At 37.5% G+C, this 20,351-nt stretch overlaps 1 protein-coding gene across 4 annotated transcripts in view; it reads left to right on the forward strand.

Moving 5' to 3' along the window:
- The window catches only part of LOC139148498 (solute carrier family 12 member 4-like), a 114,046-nt gene that overhangs the window by 44,676 nt on the left and 49,019 nt on the right, over positions 1–20,351 (forward strand). For all 4 annotated transcript variants that reach the window (XM_070719976.1, XM_070719977.1, XM_070719978.1 and 1 more), the window contains 3 exons: positions 11,451–11,579; positions 13,622–13,768; positions 17,934–18,119. In XM_070719976.1, coding sequence (XP_070576077.1) covers positions 11,451–11,579; positions 13,622–13,768; positions 17,934–18,119 — 462 coding nt within the window. The remainder of the gene's footprint in view (positions 1–11,450; positions 11,580–13,621; positions 13,769–17,933; positions 18,120–20,351) is intronic.

The following is a 20,351-nucleotide window of genomic DNA, read 5'->3' on the forward strand; positions in this document are numbered from 1 at the left end:
CAATCCCGTGTGTACGGTACATGACATCCTTTGCATAACAAACCATGACTCTTTTATAACAAAGGCAATCTGAATGGTGTTTTGCTGGAAGATAGCTTTCGTATATGCAGCAATTTGCCAGAAATGTGGAGCTTATTTCATTCATTTATTTCCTGGAATATGTGTGTCCACTTGTACATCTGACACATATGTTCACATGTCAATGACAATGAAGTTGGCAGAAACAACCTTTCATTTTGACATTATTACTGCAGTCATTTTCTGTGTTGTCATATCACACCAGATAGACAGTACCATGTCGTGACATGGTTATTACAGTCATGGTATTTTCTGTGTTGTTGTCACACCAGATAGACCGTACCATGTCGTGACATGGTTATTACAGTCATGGTATTTTCTGTGTTGTTGTCACACCAGATAGACCATACCATGTCGTGACGTGGTTACTGCAGTCATGGTAATTTCTGTGTTGTCATATCACACCAGATAGACAGTACCATGTTGTGACATGGTTATTACAGTCATGGTATTTTCCATGTTGTTGTCACACCAGATAGACCATACCATGTCGTGATGTACGTGGTTACTGCAGTCATGGTATTTTCTGTGTTGTTGTCACACCAGATAGACCGTACCATGTCGTAACATGGTTATTAGAGTCATGGTATTTCCTGTGTTGTTGTCACACTAGATACACGTAGACCGTACAATGTCTCAGATTTGTTTTTGTAGAAAAGATTAGTGTTAGGCTGATTCTTTTGCTTTTCTGAATTTCAAGTTGCAAAACAATAAAATATGATTGGATTGGCACCCATATAGAGTTTTTAGTTTTATTGAAAACCACGTTTAAAACAGAAAGGTGACTTTACTCAAAGCAGTGGTACCATAGGCTTGTTGTCAAAAGTTCACAGTTTACAAAAGTTGCCAATTCCACTATATATTTTTGGTTGGTCACAAGGACTATCTGAAGAGCAAAACTTTGTGCGAGAAAACAGTCACTTTCAGACTGCAGGACTGATGTTAATTTCAAATGCTGGTACCAACATGTCAAATTGTACATCATACTTTGACACTTTGTGCTTGAAATTTTTAATGAAAACATATATATGGTACATGTACTGGTATGATGAAAATTTCAACAATTTTTCTTCATTAAGGAATAAGGACAAGTGAGTGGTTGCCCCACACTTACATTAAGGTAGTGAATGGCGTTATCTAATATCAAACTTTGATTTGAAATCTCTGCAAAGCATTTTTTGATGCTTAGACGAAAATATTACAAGTTCCTCATCTTCTCTTCTGTTGTGCCGGCCGTACTAAACAGGCTGATGGAGAAAAGTTCTCTGAACTCTTAAATTGCTCAAATTGTGGTACAGTATTAACAACCAATGCTGAAATTGCACGTATTAGCCACAAACACTGGAATTGCATGTATGAGCCATAAATACTGAAATTGCATGTAGTTGCCACAAACATTGGAATTGCATATAGTTGCCACAAACACTGGAATTGCATGTAGTTGCCACAAACACTGGAATTGCATGTACTTGCCACAAACACTGGAATTGCATGTACCGTATTCCTCCGATTCTAAGACCCCCTTTTCAGAACCAAAGATGACGAAAAAGATATGGGGGGTCTAATAAACGGATGTCACCGTGAAATCGAACGTCAAGTTAATTTATGCTAATTTATGCAATGTTATGCAAATTTTTATGCCAATGATTTTTTGATTCACGCTACAGACAACTCATACTTTGTGATATCGACTCATGGCCATGCTGTGTAGATACTGGCAGTCGAATCTGTACAAGTATAAATTAATGGAGATCCACAACAAGTCTTGAAATATAACGTATTTGCCATACCTTCTTTTACTAAACAATACGATAGCAATAAATCTTTGTATTTCGTGAATAGATAATCACCACGAAACTTTGTACAACAAGTACGTTCCTCAGCAGCAGCTAGCTCCCCATACATAGCATGGCCACAAAGGTCAGACAATGAGTGAAGGGAAAGTCCCTGAAGTTCCGCTGGCTGTGATTGGTCAATTTACGCAATAGGTCAAAGGTGTCAGTGCATGAGGTCAAGGTAAAATTCTGTTCAGTGGGATGGTGTCCGTCCGATGTTTTCTATGTACGATTTTCATTTACTGTACTCCTTAAAATAAACGACCAATTACACGTCATGAGTTTTATTATTTTGCTCCTAGTTTCAAAAAGTCTAACCGTATCTCGAAACGATCTTACGAACAGGCAGGCTCGAACAGGTAAAGTGTTGAGGCATCGGCTGGCCGAGACGAAAGATTGCTGCGCCAATCTGCTTTATATTTGATGTGTTGAATTTTTGGCAAACACCCTGAAGTTTTTTTATTACTTGTATCGATGACCGAAATGTCTCCTGATGTGGAATTCAGTCATCTATGATCAACTGTTCGGAATATGGTACGATCATGCACGTTTTTGTTCTAACTGTAAGTGTATAGGGCCGTTTAAGCTTATGAAGTTGGTATTTTTCCCTCGCAAGACTTCGAAAGCGTGCATAATCTTGAAAATCTGTTACACTATCGTTCTACTCATTGCTGGGACAGGTTCAGGAAAGGACACACACAAATGCCGTTCAAACAATAAATACCTTCATTACATGAGAAAAACTACGAAATTGATGAAACATAAACGGAAGAAATTCAAAGAATTTTCAGTTCATGCGCGGAAGAAACTTTGGATATCGCGTTTCGTTTATCAACACAATAATTGCCCTCTTCATCTAAGTACAACCAGTCGAAGTCGATAACGTCGTCATTAAGTCTTTTTGAAAGATTTTACGATGCCAATGATATTTCTATTTTCACTGGTTGCTTATACGGTAAAGTTGAACATAAGAGAAAACTTGCAGCGCTTCACAATGATCACAAAAGAAAACTTACGTGATAGAAATCTGTTGAAAAAATTGTTATGTAGGTCATTCCCCCCACACTCATCATGACCTGAGTTCAATTAGTCTAGAACATTCTCAAGGTCACTGCCCTTGATGACCTCACAACCTTGAATTCAATTAGTCATGTTTGGAATGTTCTGGAAAGTTGATTAGTTGTGTAAGGGAGATAATTTTAGAACAGTAATTAGCATGTCAATAAAAGTTCTAGATTGTTCTTATATGCCTTTATAAAAGGGACGTGCTCAGCTTCCAGTCAGACTTTTGGGATCGTGTCTCTTGTGTGTTACTAAACTCCAGCAGTAGTCATTCTCAAGACCTTTCAAGACCTTCACTGCCAACGCTGGATTTATACTGTGGACTTTGTGCAGTTTCAAGCCTGCAAGCCAAAGGACTGTTCATTCATCCGACTGACTGTTACAACTCTGAGACTGGAGCTCTGCCGTCCCAGCTGAGATAAGTAGTCTGTACACTTTTAAAGCTTGTACTCTATCCCTGACTTAGCAATTAGTTTTATTTTCCTAATAAATTTTGTTTAAATGTTAACTGCTGAGTTCACCCTTTTGTTCGTTTTCTCTGCACGTAACAAAATTGGGGGCTCGTCCGGGAGGCGAATATTTTGAGCCGTTTGATAACATTTTGCCTGCCTTTTCAAAACTACTGTATACTGTGAACTCAGCGAAATTCAATCATGGCGGAATTCAAGCCAGACGAATTTATGGATTACCTTGATCAGGACACATCTAATTCCCTCAGAAAAGACAACCTCATAGCACTGGCAAATTTCCTTAAAGTAGATATCAAAAGATCTATGCGCAAGCGAGAAATACAGTTCAAGATTGCAAAAACATTTAGTTAATTCTGGCCATTTTGAGGAGTCTGCCTTAAAAGATTATGAGCCTGAGTCTTCCTTCGAACTCAAAAAATTAGAATTAGAAATACAGGCAGATTTGGAGCTTAAGAAATTGAATTAGAAAAGGAAAAATTGCAAATGGAAGAAAGGGAAAGGCAGGAAAAATTACAAATGAAAGACAAAGAATTACAAATGGAAGAAAGACAGAGAGAAAAGGAGAGAGAATTGGAAGAACATCGACTACAGTTAGAAATGAGACGTTTAGAGCTTGGACAGTCAGGAAAATTCTTCCCTTCAGACAAGTTTGACATCACTAAGCATTTCAGGTTAGTTCCCCCTTTCCAAGAAAAGGATGTTGATAAATATTTCCTTCATTTTGAGAAATTGCTCAGAGTCTGAATTGGCTAAGGAGTCCTGGTCTATGCTTTTGCAGAGTGCTTTGGTGGGTAAAGCCAGAGAAATTTACATTCAGTTGTCAGTAGAGCAGGCTTCAGATTATGATTCTGTGAAGGAATTAATTCTCAAGGGCTATGAGTTGGTGCCTGAAGCTTACCGTCAGAAATTTAGGGATTGTGAGAAGGTGAAGGATCAAACTTATGTTGAATTTGCTCGAACAAAGAACAACTGTTTGATCGTTGGTGTTCTTCGAAAAAGGTCAGTCAGAATTATGACAAATTACGACAACTTGTTTTGATTGAGGAATTTAAAAGGTGCATCCGGAGTGACATCAAGACGTTTATCAATGAACAAAAGGCAGATACATTGGAGGTTGCTGCACGTGTGGCCGATGATTATTCATTGACTCACAAATCTTCATTTCTCAGCAAACCATCCCAGTCCTTTTCATACAGAAACAATGCAGGTAAATTTAACTCGTCCTTTTCATCCAAGAATTTCTCAAAGGACAGTAGAAAATCAAATGACAACAGTTCACAAAATTCAAGTAACCACTCCCACATCATCAGATCCCAAGTCTCAATCTCCTTCTGACAAACAGTTCGGTACACTTTCTTGTAATTATTGTAAGAAAGACGGCCATTTAATGTCAGATTGTTTCAAATTGAAAAGAAAACGTGAAGGTCAAAGTGGTCAAAGTGGATCTAAGCCCACCGGCTTTATTTCTTCATCAACTCAATTAGAGTCTAATAATGTGTGCAACACATTTTCTGAGGTTAAATCCCTCTTATCCCCAATTAATGAGGTCAAGGTCAATTCTTCTCAAGATAGCATTATGGGTATTTTCGAACCATTTATTCATAATGGTTTTATATCACTTTCTAGTGATTTTTCTTCCGCTACCCCTGTCAAAATTTTAAGAGATACCGGGGCTTCCCAGTCTCTTTTGTTGGCAGATACCCTGCCGTTTTCTGAAAAGTCATTTTCAGGTTCTAAAGTTCTTATTAAGGGGGTAGATTGTAATGACTACATTTCTGTTCCTCTCCATAATGTCTATTTGTCTTCGGACTTTGTTTCTGGACCTGTGGCTTTAGGTATTAGGCCTTTTTTGCCTTTTGAAGGGATTCACCTTTCTTGGAAACGACCTTGCTGGGGACAAGGTCATTACTAATCCACTTGTGACTGATAATCCTAGTTTAGATCAAGATCCAGAGCCAATTGAACAAGAGATACCCGATTTATTTCCTTCATGTGCCATTACTCGAGCCATGTCAAAGAAAACTTCCGAGAATCAAAATACTCTCAAAAATAATGTCACAGATGTTGACTTAAATGACACCTTTCTCAGTCAGGTGTTTGACACGGATCATTCCGTTATCCCTCGTGGATTTGAAACTTCCAGTGAAACTTCTGCTGACCAAAGTCAGACATTTTCTAGATCAAATCTCATTGCAGAACAACACAAAGACCCAGATGTTTTGTCTTTGTTTGACAGGGTAGATGATGAAGGTAAAACTTCAGATAGCTCTGTTTCCTATTATACAAAATCTGGTATTCTCATGCGTAAATGGAGACCTCCAGATGTTTGGTTGATGACGATTGGGCTATAAAACATCAAATTGTGGTTCCAAAGCCCTACCGTGCTGAAATATTGCGCCTGGCCCACGAAACGCCCTGGGCTGGTCACTTAGGAGTCAGGAAAACTTATCATAAAATTCTCAGTCACTTTTATTGGCCTAATCTCAGGCAGGATGTAGCACATTTCTGTAAAACTTGTCACACATGTCAAATGGTAGGAAAGCCAAATCAGACTATTCCAAAGGCCCCTTTACAGCCAATTCCTGCATTTCAAGAACCATTTAGTAGGATACTAATAGACTGTGTTGGGCCCCTACCAAAAACAAGATCAGGAAATGAGTACATGCTGACAATAATGTGTACATCAACTCGGTTCCCAGAAGCCATACCACTGAGAAATATAAAGACAAAGACTATAGTGAAAGTTTTAGTCAAATTTTTCACTTTATTTGGCCTCCCTAAATGTGTCCAGTCCGATCAAGGCTCCAACTTTATGTCTGGAATTTTTCAACAAGTAATGGATCAGCTAGGCATTAAACAGTATAGGTCATCCGCCTATCATCCAGAAAGTCAGGGTGCTCTTGAGCGATTTCATCAAACTTTGAAAAACATGATTAGGACCTACTGTTTTGACACAGAGAAGCAGTGGGATGAAGGAATTCATTTTTTGCTCTTTGCTGTTAGAGAGTCAATTCAGGAGTCTCTTGGTTTTAGCCCATTTGAGCTTGTATTTGGACATACAGTCCGTGGCCCACTTAAGCTCGTTAAAGAGAAATTCCTATCAGACGATGATGATTGTCTGAATATTTTGCAATATGTGTCAGATTTTCGTACAAAACTCTCTAAAGCATGTGAATTAGCCAGAGAAAATCTTGAGTCATCTCAGCAGTCAATGAAAACCAAATATGATAAAAGCACCTCAAAACGGAAGTTTGAACCGGGTCAAAAGGTTCTTGTTCTACTTCCGATTCCTGGCAAACCACTCCATGCTCGTTACTTTGGGCCATATCTAATTGATAAGAAATTGAGTGATTTAAATTACATCATAATAACACCTGACAGGCGAAAACAAAAACAGCTATGTCACATAAATATGCTTAAGCCATATTTGGATAGGGATAATCCTACAATAACTCAGCCTGTCAGTGCAGTCAGTTCAAACCATTATGAAGATAGTGATACTGAAATTGACTTGAGTGAAAATACTCTAAACTCAAAGCTGGGCTCGGTCAAGCTTCAGAACTCAGAAATCCTGGAGAAGCTGGAGTCTACAAAGTTGGCACACCTCCAGCCAGAACAACAACAACAGCTGAAAGAACCAATCCATGAACATTTGTTCCAAGATATTCCAACGAGACAAACATCATCTATCACAATGAAGATGTCTGCGACAGTAATCCAGTGGAACAACATTCCAGACAGACTGAATCCTGCGAAAGCGGAATATCTCCAAGGGGAAGCCAAGAATTTGCCGAACAATGACTTTATCGAACTCAATAAAAATAACTGGACTTTGCCATGCATACTTTATGCCAAATTCAGTGCCATTTCAAGTTTTCCAATATAAATTGCAAGAGCATAGTCATGGGATAGATCATCCTGTTTGCTATTTTTCACTCAAATTTAACAAATCCCAGAGAAACTACTCTACAATTGAAAAAGAGTGTTTATCTTTGATATTAGCTTTACAGCATTTGAAGTTTATGTTACTTCTTCAAATCAGCCAATAGTGGTTTATATTGATCACAACCCTCTTGTTTTTCTGCAGAAATTCAAAGGCAAAAATCAGAGATTGCTAAGATGGAGTTTAATGTTACAGGAGTTTAATCTTGACATTAGACATATCAAAGGCAGAGACAATTTAATTGCAGACTGTCTCTCTCGTATTTAGAACTTATTGTTGTTCACACTTTTAAGATTACATTTGTAAAAGAAAGATTTTTCATTGAAAAATTTTCCTTTTTGAAGAGGGGGTGTGTTATGTAGGTCATTCCCCCCACACTCATCATGACCTGAGTTCAATTAGTCTAGAACATTCTCAAGGTCACTGCCCTTGATGACCTCACAACCTTGAATTCAATTAGTCATGTTTGGAATGTTCTGGAAAGTTGATTAGTTGTGTAAGGGAGATAATTTTAGAACAGTAATTAGCATGTCAATAAAAGTTCTAGATTGTTCTTATATGCCTTTATAAAAGGGACGTGCTCAGCTTCCAGTCAGACTTTTGGGATCGTGTCTCTTGTGTGTTACTAAACTCCAGCAGTAGTCATTCTCAAGACCTTTCAAGACCTTCACTGCCAACGCTGGATTTATACTGTGGACTTTGTGCAGTTTCAAGCCTGCAAGCCAAAGGACTGTTCATTCATCCGACTGACTGTTACAACTCTGAGACTGGAGCTCTGCCGTCCCAGCTGAGATAAGTAGTCTGTACACTTTTAAAGCTTGTACTCTATCCCTGACTTAGCAATTAGTTTTATTTTCGTAATAAATTTCGTTTAAACGTTAACTGCTGAGTTCACCCTTTTGTTCGTTTTCTCTGCACGTAACAAAATCTTTTTATACTTTAATGGTAAATTTGAACGTAGAGAAAACGTACAGCTATTCACAATGATCACAAAAGATACCTTACCTGATAGAAAACTGTTGAAAAAATCTTTATAAGCACATCATTTAAAGAGCAACTTTTTCATGTGCCGTAGTCTTTTGCCTCAGTAGTATGAAAACAAAAGTGTAAAAGTTGAGCGAAGCAAGTTCAAAGCTCGTGTCATTCACACGTCCCAAATTTTCCATTGATAACGGCAACAAAAGGATTTCCCGACATCGTCACAAGATCCTATAAAAATGCGTCGATTTATCGTAGACTTTTTTCCCGAAAAGTCATAAGACAGTGCACGGTCGTCATGGGCAAGGAAAAAAAAGTAATTATTAAAACATTCTCGCTGTCGGCATGCCTAACTACCGTCGCAATCAGCTAGAACTTGGTTTGCCGTATGAACTTCGCCGAGATGCAGACAACATACACGATCAAAATGCTGTAGCCGTAGTTCAAGATACTATCCTAAATGTTCATTTCATGGAATCCAAATTGCATCGAAATGTTCGATTCGTACATAATCAGATGTTGAAAAATCTGCTTATTTTGATGGTAGCAAAATGACAGTAACGAAAAGACGACATTGTACTAGATCGAGACGCTAAAAAATCAAACTCTTTTATATTGTTCATTTAGGTAGTGAAATCCAAGTGTAGTTTTATCGCCAGGAAATGATAGAACTGTTCCCGATTGACATGTTCCAAACCCAACAATAGTGTGCGTGTGTGTCACACAGTGTGAGGTTTGATACTTCACTTGACACTTGTTTGTGACTTTGATAAGCAGCGTAGGTGTTGTGGATATTCTGGTCTCATTACATGACAATGGCTCTATTGTTCCAGTCAAAATTCGGGTGTACCCCCCTGGGGGTCTTATAAACGAACTAACAGCTAATTACGAATTGATAAAATAATCCTGGGGGGTCTTATAAACGGGCAGGGTCTTAGAATCGGAGGAATACGGTACTTGCCACTAACACTGGAATTGCATGTACTTGCCACAAACACTGGAATTGTAGCGGTATGTAGTTGCCACAAACACTGAAATTGCATGTAGTTGCCACAGACACTGGAATTACATGTTGTTGCCACAGACACTGGAATTACATGTTGTTACCACAACTGCTCAATTCTGCATGTAGCGGCTGCAAACTCTCAAAATTTATGTATTAGCCACAAGTATAACTCTACAAGATTTAGAGGACTGAGTTTTAGTCCCCACGGACACTGTCCGGGGAGACTTATAGGTTTGGTTGTGTCCGTGCGTGCGTGCGTCCATGCGTGCATCCATTCACGCAGATATCTCAGAGATGCCTGGAGTGATTTCATTCAAACTTGCTTGTACTACAAAGATTATTACCTATGTCATACATATGCACCTCAATTTGTTTTGTGACGGCCATTTTGTTTCTTGTACCGGTATTTGTGTCGGTGCGTATATTCACGCAAATTTCTCAGTGATGCTACATGTAGGTGCGATTCCATTCAAACTTGGTACATTGATTACTCCATATGTTATACATATGCACATTGATTTTTGCTTTGATCTGGTCTAAAATGACTGAGTGGCGGCCGTTTTGTTATATTTGATGACTGTGTGTCCGTTCACGTAAATTTCTGAGTGAATGCTGGGCGTGATTGCATTGAAAGTTGGTACATATATTAATTCCTATTTCGTATATGCCATATGCACACCAATTTTTGTAATGATCCAATAAAAAATGGCTGTGTGATGGCCGTTTTCTTTCCTGTATTTGATATCCATCCACAGGGTCGTCAGGATTGATCCACGGGTTCAAGGATGGTATTAACATTAATGCTATGTCCATGCATAGGGGCTCATGAATGCACATGTCTCAGATATGCCTGTGCCAATGCTGTTTAAGCTTAGTACAAGGATACTACCGATGGCATACATATGCAGGTCCATTTATGTTGGTGTGGCTTACATAATTAGTGCTAATTTGCATAATTCATGATGAGAGCGCTGTTTCTGGTACGACTGTGCCAAATTTGATGAAACTTTGTGCAGATATTTTTCACACACAGTTCTAATATCACTCAATGACATATGTCAGTATTGCATCAATTAATTGCTAATTTGCATATTTGATGAATTTTTGTAATTAGGGTGATGTCTAGAAATACTGCAACACATTTAATGAAACAAATGGTACGAATCTTCAGCACACAGTCCTACAATAATGTACAAAGACACTTAGCAGTATCATGTTAATTGCTAATTTGCATATTTCATTACTTTTCCCAATTAGTGGGCTATCTCCAGAAATACTGCTTTAAATTTTATGAAACGTGGTGCAGATGTTGATCTGTTTGTATTATAATACTATGTGAACCCATTAAGGAGTATCATGTCAATTAATTGCTAATATACATATTTAATGAACTTTTATAATTATTGTCATATGTCTAGCAATGCTGCATCAAATTTAATGAAACATGGTACAGATTTTGTTCTTCCAGTAGTCTAATGGCGTGCAAAGATATGTAGCAGTTTCTTGTCAATTAATTGCTTATCCGCATATTTTTAATGAATTTTCATAATTAGGCTCATATGTCCAGAAAAACTACATCAAATTTGATGAAACATGGTATAGATGTTGATCTCACAGTTCTGTAATACAATCCAGTGACACTTAGCTTTGTCATTTGAATTAATTGCTACTTTACATACATAATGAATTTTTGTTTTTAGGGTTTATGCCCTGAAGCACTGCATCAAATTGTATGAAATGTGATAGAGGTGATAATCTGTCAGTGTTATAATTGAATGAAAAATGATTTGCAACTTGATTGATTAATTATTACTTGAATCATTGTTGTAATTAGGGTGGAAGCACAGACTGGTTTTACGTTTTCACCACCATGGAGCTCATTCTCGGCCATTACCTAATCTGTATTGCAGTATTTTTAATCACAGACCCAATTAATGAACAGGACTCTATCCTCGCTCTCCGAGGACCTGTAATCAAATTACCAATTAACAACTGGGGACTGTGTCATCAACGATGACTTGTTAATTGAAAACTGCTGGCATCTGTTTTCTCTCATATCTTTTTTTTGTGAATGGCAGGATGAGATGCAACAGAGACCCAAGATATCAACTCTTTTAAGCAGTTTAGTCAATTACAATCCTCTGCCACAGAAATCAATTGAAAATGAAGAACTTGGAGATGTACCGAAGAAGAAAGCACAAAAAAAGGTATGTATGCACCTTCAAGACATCAACAGTTTGGCTTTCGGAGGAAAAAACAGGTTTGGTCACTGCCACTTATACCGGTACATTGTCCAATCGCAATAAATCCTTGCAATGTTCCTTCTTCTCTTTGCACCAACCAGTGGCCATTTTAGCGTATAATTTCTCGCCAATTTCTTGCTATTTTCACACAACCTACAATTCCAAACATGTTCTAACTTCACAAAACTAAGGCTTAATATTTTAAATTAGTACTGTTTGATAAAAATCACTGAAAAAAATGTGCACGTCGAACTTTTTAGCTATAATCAAACTTCTTGGCTGTAATGTGTGACACATACATGTATTGGTCATTTACACAAATCGTTGATATCCTTGGTTCCGTTTTTGATAGAGTGTACTTTATTCAAATAAGTACTGGATAAGTCAACGGCACCTGGACAGATTTGCCTGGTTTTTCACCCATGGACAGTGAATGAATATATCTGAAAGTCTGTGTCTCAGATTTCCAGTAAGTTGCCTATAAGTGAAGATGAACGAAGGCCGATAATTTATACAAAAATCATCAAGTTGACACTTTGAAGGCTTATTGAACAAAAACAAAAGAGACTTTCAAAAATCCAAGACATTGTTTTTTGCCCAGTATACCCACCTGTCTAGTGCTGTAAACAGATCACCAAGGTTGATTGCATATGTGTACCTACACATTTTACTTGTATACCGGTATGTAAAAAAGCTAAAAAAACATGCTCTTTAGTAAAATAAATGTATGCACTCAGTTTTTGAAAAACTAACAAATTTTTTGAAGTCTTTGATGACTGAGCGAATAGAAAATGTGTTACATGTCGGGTGAGCGACCTCTGCTCTTCTGCGAAAATGCAGAATGTACCGGTTTATGTAGGTGTCATTGAACCTCAGTCGCTACCTTAAGTGAACTGGGAGTGGTTACATTGATTGTGTCAAGGGGGTACCAGTAACAGTCAAGAATTCAGTCCATTTGCCTATACCAGTACTGTAGCAAAATACCACACACTGCCCTCTGTGGAGGGAGTGTGAAAATACCGGTACTAATGATATCACTCTAAAATGTATGGTATACATGTATATAGAACATGTGCTGCTCGTTTGAATCTGCAGGGTTTACATGTATAAGGGGCAACTCAATTGGCAATCTCCGTACAGAGATTGCGGCATGGACAATTATAATGTAGCTAGGGAGTCTCAGCAGTAGCCACACTGATCTCTGCCACAGGCGACATTTTACACCTACTTTTTGGGTATTGCGCGTTTTCCAAAATATACATTTTTTATATTATAATACTTTGAACCGAAAAAAATTAGATAATGAACAATACACCAGTTTCAATGTCAGTCCTCCATTCTGTGAACACTTGCAAAACATAGATCTTGCTCTAGGATACATGGATGTGAATTGATGATTCAAAATGTATGCCCCAATGGCTGTCAGCTTTTCAGACGGGATTGTCAAAGTTTTAACAGATTATCATGTATAATTTTTACGAGTGTATAATGCATTATTTTACCAGTGTACGGAAAGTGCGATTTCTAGCTGGATAGCTCCTATCAAAATCTGAGATGTCTGCCATGTTTAAACCAGTTGGGCACTGACTGAAAGAACTCCCAGTTTGGAATATTTAAATTTGCTTGCAGCAGAGATTGGTGAGGGCGTGCGGTCAACGACTCAGAGACTCTTTAGCTAGGTTAGAATTATCCATGCTGCACTGCTGGCACACCGGGCTCCAATCTCTGTGTGGAGATTGCTCGATTAGAAGTGGTGTTTGTACTGTGGCAGGAACATGTGAAGTAATTGCAGTGTTGTGTTCCAATAGAAGTAAATTGTTTCCACAGTAAATACCATAGTTTGGTTCTACACACACAAACAGAAAGACAATCAGAACTTCATAAAAGAAAATCAAACGAGAGTTTTAATATCAGGCAGAAAAACTGCAATGAAAGCTCATCTGTAGTGGAATTTTGTTATATTGTTTTGTATACTCCTTTGTAACTGGCATATTTTTTGTCTCCAGGCAACCAAGATGGGAACAATCATGGGAGTGTACTTACCGTGTCTTCAAAACATTCTTGGTGTCATCCTGTTTTTACGTCTAACATGGATTGTTGGCAATGCTGGTGTACTTGAAGGTTTCTTCATTGTGTTTATATGTTGTTGCACGGTAAGTGGTGCACCTTGTTTTGTGTTATCATAACTCCCTTGGTTGCCATTGGTTACCTGTACATGTATCTATTACACTACCATCAGTGATAATAAGAAGCTTACATTGTGTTCAACTACAATTTTACTTTGACATATATTTAGCCAATGTCCAATCTCTTAATAAACCTCAGTGAAGTCTTGAACTGCAGCAATCTTGTTCATTGAGTTTTTAATAGATGGAATAATTGATTTTTCAAGTGATCTCTAGATTGGTAAGGTGTAGTCAACCTTTGTACATACAAGAAATATGTGTACCAGTACTTGTTCAGGTCTAAAATTCTAGACGTAAATTTATTTGAACATAAACATTACAAAAGAAATTAACTTTTAAGAAATTGTTATAGCTTTCAATTATAGCAACAAGCTGCTGAACTGATAATATAGCATACATGTGTAAATTCAATGACAGGCCAGGTCAGGCCAAGCTAGGCCAAACCAAGCCAAACCAAGCCAAGCTAGGCCAAGCCAGGCCAAGCCAGGCTAGGCCAGGCCAAGCCAAGCCATGACAGACTAGACTAGGCCAAGCCAGGCCAGGCTAAGCCAAGTTAGGCCAGGCTAGGCCAGGCCAGTCCAGGCCAAGCCAAGCCAGGACAGTCCAGACCAGACTGGACCAGGCCAAGCCAAGCCAGGCCAGGCTAAGCCAAGATAGGCCAGGTTAGGCCAGGCCAGGCCAAGCCAAGCCAAAGAGGAAGTGTTAGTCAAAAGAGATATCACACATTACTGGTATGTGAGGGTGAATACAAACAGGTGAAAAAGCTAAACTCTGCATACATTATGAATAAGAGGAAGAGTGACAGAGAAAAGAGAAGTAAACAAAGGCATGAGGAAACAGATCTCAGTGAGATTAAAATCAAAACACAAGGATTACAGAGTACGAGTGCTTCATGAACTCTAGCGTGCGGAGAAGTCACAGTCACAAAAATTGTAACAACTAACCTCGTTTATTGAACCACTCTTTTTAAGGGTTGGGATTTGGCCGAGCGGTTTTGTCTGCTATATCTTCACCGGATGAATGGATGCTGTACCTTGTGTGTTCAAATCCGATAGAAAATCTACTGAATTCTATAGTCTAAGATTTTCTTATTTGTTCTATAAAGCACGTCAAAATGAAACAATGGTGAGATAAAGAACTTGGCCCCAAGAAATTTGTTTCACTCGAGGGTATGTTTTTCAACCCTGGCTTCATCTAACGAAAATGTTCTGTGGTGGTAACCCTGCATGGCAGGGCTGTTGTGGGAGGACTATAGCCAGTGAAAAATTGTACAGATAAATGATGATATGTTTGTGTTCATGACATGAATTTTAACGATACTGCACAATTTCTGTTTCGTTTCACGGCAATCATGCAATGTACAGATAAATGCTCTGCTCAGTAGAATTCAAATAGATCTCGTTTGTCGAGAGGTAACTATCGAACTGTATTTATTGACAGTACCCGGCACTGTGTGACAATAATGTCACTGATACTCAGTGCGCTGTTCAGTTGCATTTCTGCACGTGATATTTCCAAGTTCAACAAATGATCATGCGATATTTGGGAAAAACCAATGGAATGGCAAGAAAATACCCTAAAAATCTTAAAAGTCAACGATGAAATATGTATATCAAGATTTGCTCAAGATAAATGCAAAGAAAATGTCTCATTCTGTACCTGTTTCACCATCACCTTAGCAATCTTAGTTGCCTTATACTGGTAGACCCATTGGGTCTATGGTTTTATTTTGGTTTCACAGTTCTTGCATCAATGCATCTTGCATCAATTCAGAGAGTTTCATTTTTGACAGCATTTTGGGCAGGGTATACATGTAAAATGTATCCGTCAGGGAAACCATTTGATTTTAGTTGTTTCTGTAAAAGATTTTATATTTCATTGGATGTTGAATTCTCTCAATTGTGTGAGACGAGCCTTTGGCTCAACAGTTAACTGAGATTAATTACAGTAATTATAACAATGATGAGATTGGCAGGATGATAAAACTTTCATATATCATTCAGTAGATTGAGAGATGAAACCAAAATTCAGAGATGAGGATGCCTCAGTGGAGATGTGGTTAGTTATCAGCATTTTCTGACAGGTGAAAATACAAGGAATAAAATCTTTTTTGAGTCATATCATCAAGAAGACAAGAAGTTTGGTGGAATCATAATTCTTCTGCAGGTTCCATTGAAACGAAACATATTAGATGAAAGTGATGATAGAAAAGGGACTGTCCTGCTAGTGACAAACCTGTGATAGATATCCTGTGATTTCAGCTGGTGACAAAGCTGTGATAGATATCCTGTGATTTCAGCTGGTGACAAAGCTGTGATAGATATCCTGTGATTTCAGCTAGTGACAAACCTGTGATAGATATCCTGTGATTTCAGCTAGTGACAAACCTGTGATAGATATCCTGTGACTTCAGCTAGTGACAAACCTGTGATAGATATCCTGTGATTTCAGCTAGTGACAAACCTGTGATAGATATCCTGTGATTTCAGCTGGTGACAAAGCTGTGATAGATATCCTGTGATTTCAGCTATTGACAAACCTGTGATAGATATCCTGTGATTTCAGCTAGTGACAAACCTGTGATAGATATCCTGTGACTTCAGCTAGTGACAAACCTGTGATAGATATCCTGTGATTTCAGCTAGTGACAAACCTGTGATAGATATCCTGTGATTTCAGCTAGTGACAAACCTGTGATAGATGTCCTGTGGTTTCAGCTATTGACAAACCTGTGATAGATATCCTGTGATTTCAGCTAGTGACAAACCTGTGATAGATGTCCTGTGATTTCAGCTAGTGACAAACCTGTGATAGATATCCTGTGATTTCAGCTGGTGACAAACCTGTGATAGATATCCTGTGATTTCAGCTAGTGACAAACCTGTGATAGATATCCTGTGATTTCAGCTATTGACAAACCTGTGATAGATATTCTGTGATTTCAGCTATTGACAAAACTAACATATACAAGAGAGCACATCATATCAACAGTCAAGGAGCAGCACAATGAGAGGGAGATGAATAATACTAAAAACATTGGTTGAGGAAAGTTCTTATAAGAGATACATTAACCAGTTTCAGTCAGTCAATGTACGGTAGCTTGAACTTGGCCATAGTTTTCGTGGTTTTCATAAATTCACATTGCCATTATTAATCTGGTATAAGACTTGATTTACGAGGAAAACAGTAAAAATCTCACAAATAACTGTTTAACAATATACTACATGATCCAAAATTTGCTCACTATTTTTACTTTTTGCTGAGTATTAGGTTACGTGTCAGTAACGCAGCTTTAAAAAGCCTGCCAATGACTGCCAGCAGATTCATAATTTACACAGATAACATGTTTCCCTGTAGTTTTTTTTTGCCATAAAATATCAGAATACGTAATTTCTATAAGTCTGTGCAGTGATACTACCTGCTGATAGTACACTTATCTTGCTGATTAATTGATGGGAAGGAAGCAGCCATTGTTGTTTTCATTGTCTTCTCACTGACTATTAACACGAGAGCACCGGGAATCGAGAAAGACACACTACCATAGAGGGCGCTATACTCACCCGGTACAACTGCTGACTTTTGGTTATAACCATTTTCATGCATGAGGTGACGCAGAGCAAGTAAAGTTTTCTTCAATTTGACTCAAAAAGAATTGTTTTCACCTCCCCTTAGAGGGCACACTGACCCTGTCCATCGCAACAATTGACAGTGGTGACAAAATCCATAGAAAGATCATTATTCCATATTGCTCCCATGGACTTTCAAATTGAAAGATTCATAAATCCTATAAAAGCCACAAAACACATTAAAATTTGGTAAAAAGCACAAGAGTTTTTAAAACACATCTATACAAGAACATTCAAATCAGGCCATATAAGTCTTAAATGTAATTATCACTATAGCTGTAAAAGGTTTTGACGTTGGAAAATTAAAAATCAAATGCAGTGAAAGATATTCAATCCATAAACTGCCGTAGTAGGAAATGAAAAGTTATCTTCAATAAATTTGAGAATCTGGACATTAACGAACCAGCATGTGTCATCGAAAAAGTTTATTTTTTTCTTTTTCCACTTGGGAAAATCTTGGTAATATCATCCAAATTTCCACAGTGTCAATATTTTTTTTTCTGTAGACTATGCTGACAGCCATATCAATGAGTGCCATAGCAACTAATGGTGTGGTACCTGGTGGTGGATCATACTTCATGATTTCTAGAGCATTGGGTCCAGAATTTGGTGGAGCTGTGGGCATTTTGTTTTACCTTGGCACATCATTTGCTGCAGCTATGTACATCCTTGGAGCCGTTGAGATTCTGCTGGTAAGCATATCCCATCTACATGTACCTCCCTTTTCCTATATTGTCATATTTGTAATTTTCCCTTTCACTACCAATGTACCTTACCTATTTCTACTCCAGCATACAAAATGTACCTCACCTGGCCCTCAGGTACCCATTTGTTGTAATTTTTTTCATGTTCACTTACTAAAAACCTTTAGAATTCCTATAAAATAAAGCCCTATATGATACCTAGAAGACTGAAGGTATAGTATTTTAGAATGCTTCCTGTGAGATCCAACAGGGACTGTGTCATTTTCAATGACTTGTCCATGTATTAATAGACAAAAGCACGCAGTAGCAGCTTTACAATGTACCATATGTGGTCATTTATTAATATTTTTTTTTGTTTATGACTGTGTCTGGTAAAGGCCCAAAGGTGTCCAATGTAGCCACAATGTCCATGTGCGCTACAATCTTCATTTGTGTTTTTTCTACATTTGTATATGTGTGTCAATAACAGAATTTGTTTAAGAATATCATACAGTTTGGTACATAGCATTTTTACGCTCCCATATATGCATATGTATATATGCAAATGGGAGGTATTCGTATAAGGTTGAAAAATGGCGTCTGTGTGTATGTATGTAAGTATGTATGTATGTCTGTTAGTCCGTCCGAATCAAAAACTCCTAAACCGTAGCACCTTCTGTCCTAGTATTTGGTGTACAGGTGCACCTAGGGGTGGAGATGTGAATTTGTTCAAATGAACATGTCAGTGCCAAAATATGCAAATGAGGGGGAAAAAAGGAAAAATCCTACAAATGGCTAAAACTCAGTAAGCATTGGTCAGATTTGGTTGAAACTTGGCATGCAGATTTCTTTAGGTATTCTAAATTATGTGTACGAAAATTGGGATGAAATTTTGCATGTTTGTATTTTTAGGGTATTTTTTCCGTTTTTAGTCAAAAAATCTTGTTTTCTGAAATCGCTCGTCTGAATGCTATGAAACTTAATATTCATGTTCCTCAGAATGACTTCAGTCATGCTTGTACAAATTGTATTGATATTGTCATATTTGTAATTTTGGGGCAATTTTCCCAATTTTTGATAAAAAATTTTTTAATCCAAAAACTGCTGATTTGATAGCTTTGATACATGTATTTGGTATACAGGTATCTAAGATTAATCTCAATGTTATGTATTGAAGGTATGTTGAAACTGGCAATTTTTTTTATTTTTTGGGTAATTTCTGCCTTTTTTGGTCAAAAATTTTTCTCCAAAAACTTCTGATCTGGTAGCTTTGATATCTAGTGTACAGGTTCCTAGGGTTTATGTTGATTAGATATATTTAAAATTAGGATGAAATCTGCAATTTTGTATTTTGGGGGCAATTTTTCTCATTTTTGGTCAAAAAATTTGTTTCTCAAAATTTACCAGTCTGATTGCTTTGATATTTAGTAAACCGGTCCTTAGGGTTTTTGTTAATAAGATATATTGAAATTAAGTTGAAATCCGGAATTTTGAATTTTTTGGGCAACTTTGCGAAACTTTCAGTTTTACTGGGATATCTTTCATTTTGTATTTTTAAGATTTTTTTTGGTAATTTTATATCTACTGGAACTAAGAGTATATAATGTGGTGATTTAGTAAGCATTTGATATGGTAAACTGTATTTGGTGTTGAAATAGGCAAAAAATCCTGGCAGATTTTGAAAAAATTCCTAACAAATGCCAATAAAAAAAATTCAGCCAGAGAAGGTTTGACAAAAAGAAAAGGTGAGAGAGTGGGGAAAAAAGAATGTACAATGGATCGGATAAAAAAGATAATGTACAGGTCTCATCGATCTTCCAGACGCCATCCCTTATCAAATGGTCCACCCCGATGTATTTTTGTGCACAATTAACCATGCAGTGTATTTTAGTTTAAGATGTCAAGTTAGGGTAAGGATTTGAAAGGAATAGTCAAGTTCACCACAGTTTAACTTTATCTCTTGTGTCATCATCCTTGTGTAATTGGTTAAGTTTGTAAGTTGTTCCAGATGTGGATGTACCAGCTGTTCTGGAAGAAAACAATGTTTACTTTTTCCTGTAGGGTTTCTGAGTTGATGATTGTATGTTGAAATTTCTCCATGTATCTGGTGTATAGGCAAAGTGTAAGCATTGGTTGCATGTCATGTATTTCAGTCTATGTCAAATATTGTAAATGAAAAATCAAGAACAGTTTACTGTGTGCTTGTAAAAGATAACATATTTGTCAATACATAAACTGCCT

The sequence above is a fragment of the Ptychodera flava genome, chromosome 13 (assembly GCF_041260155.1).
Source record: "Ptychodera flava strain L36383 chromosome 13, AS_Pfla_20210202, whole genome shotgun sequence".
Taxonomy (NCBI): domain Eukaryota; kingdom Metazoa; phylum Hemichordata; class Enteropneusta; family Ptychoderidae; genus Ptychodera; species Ptychodera flava.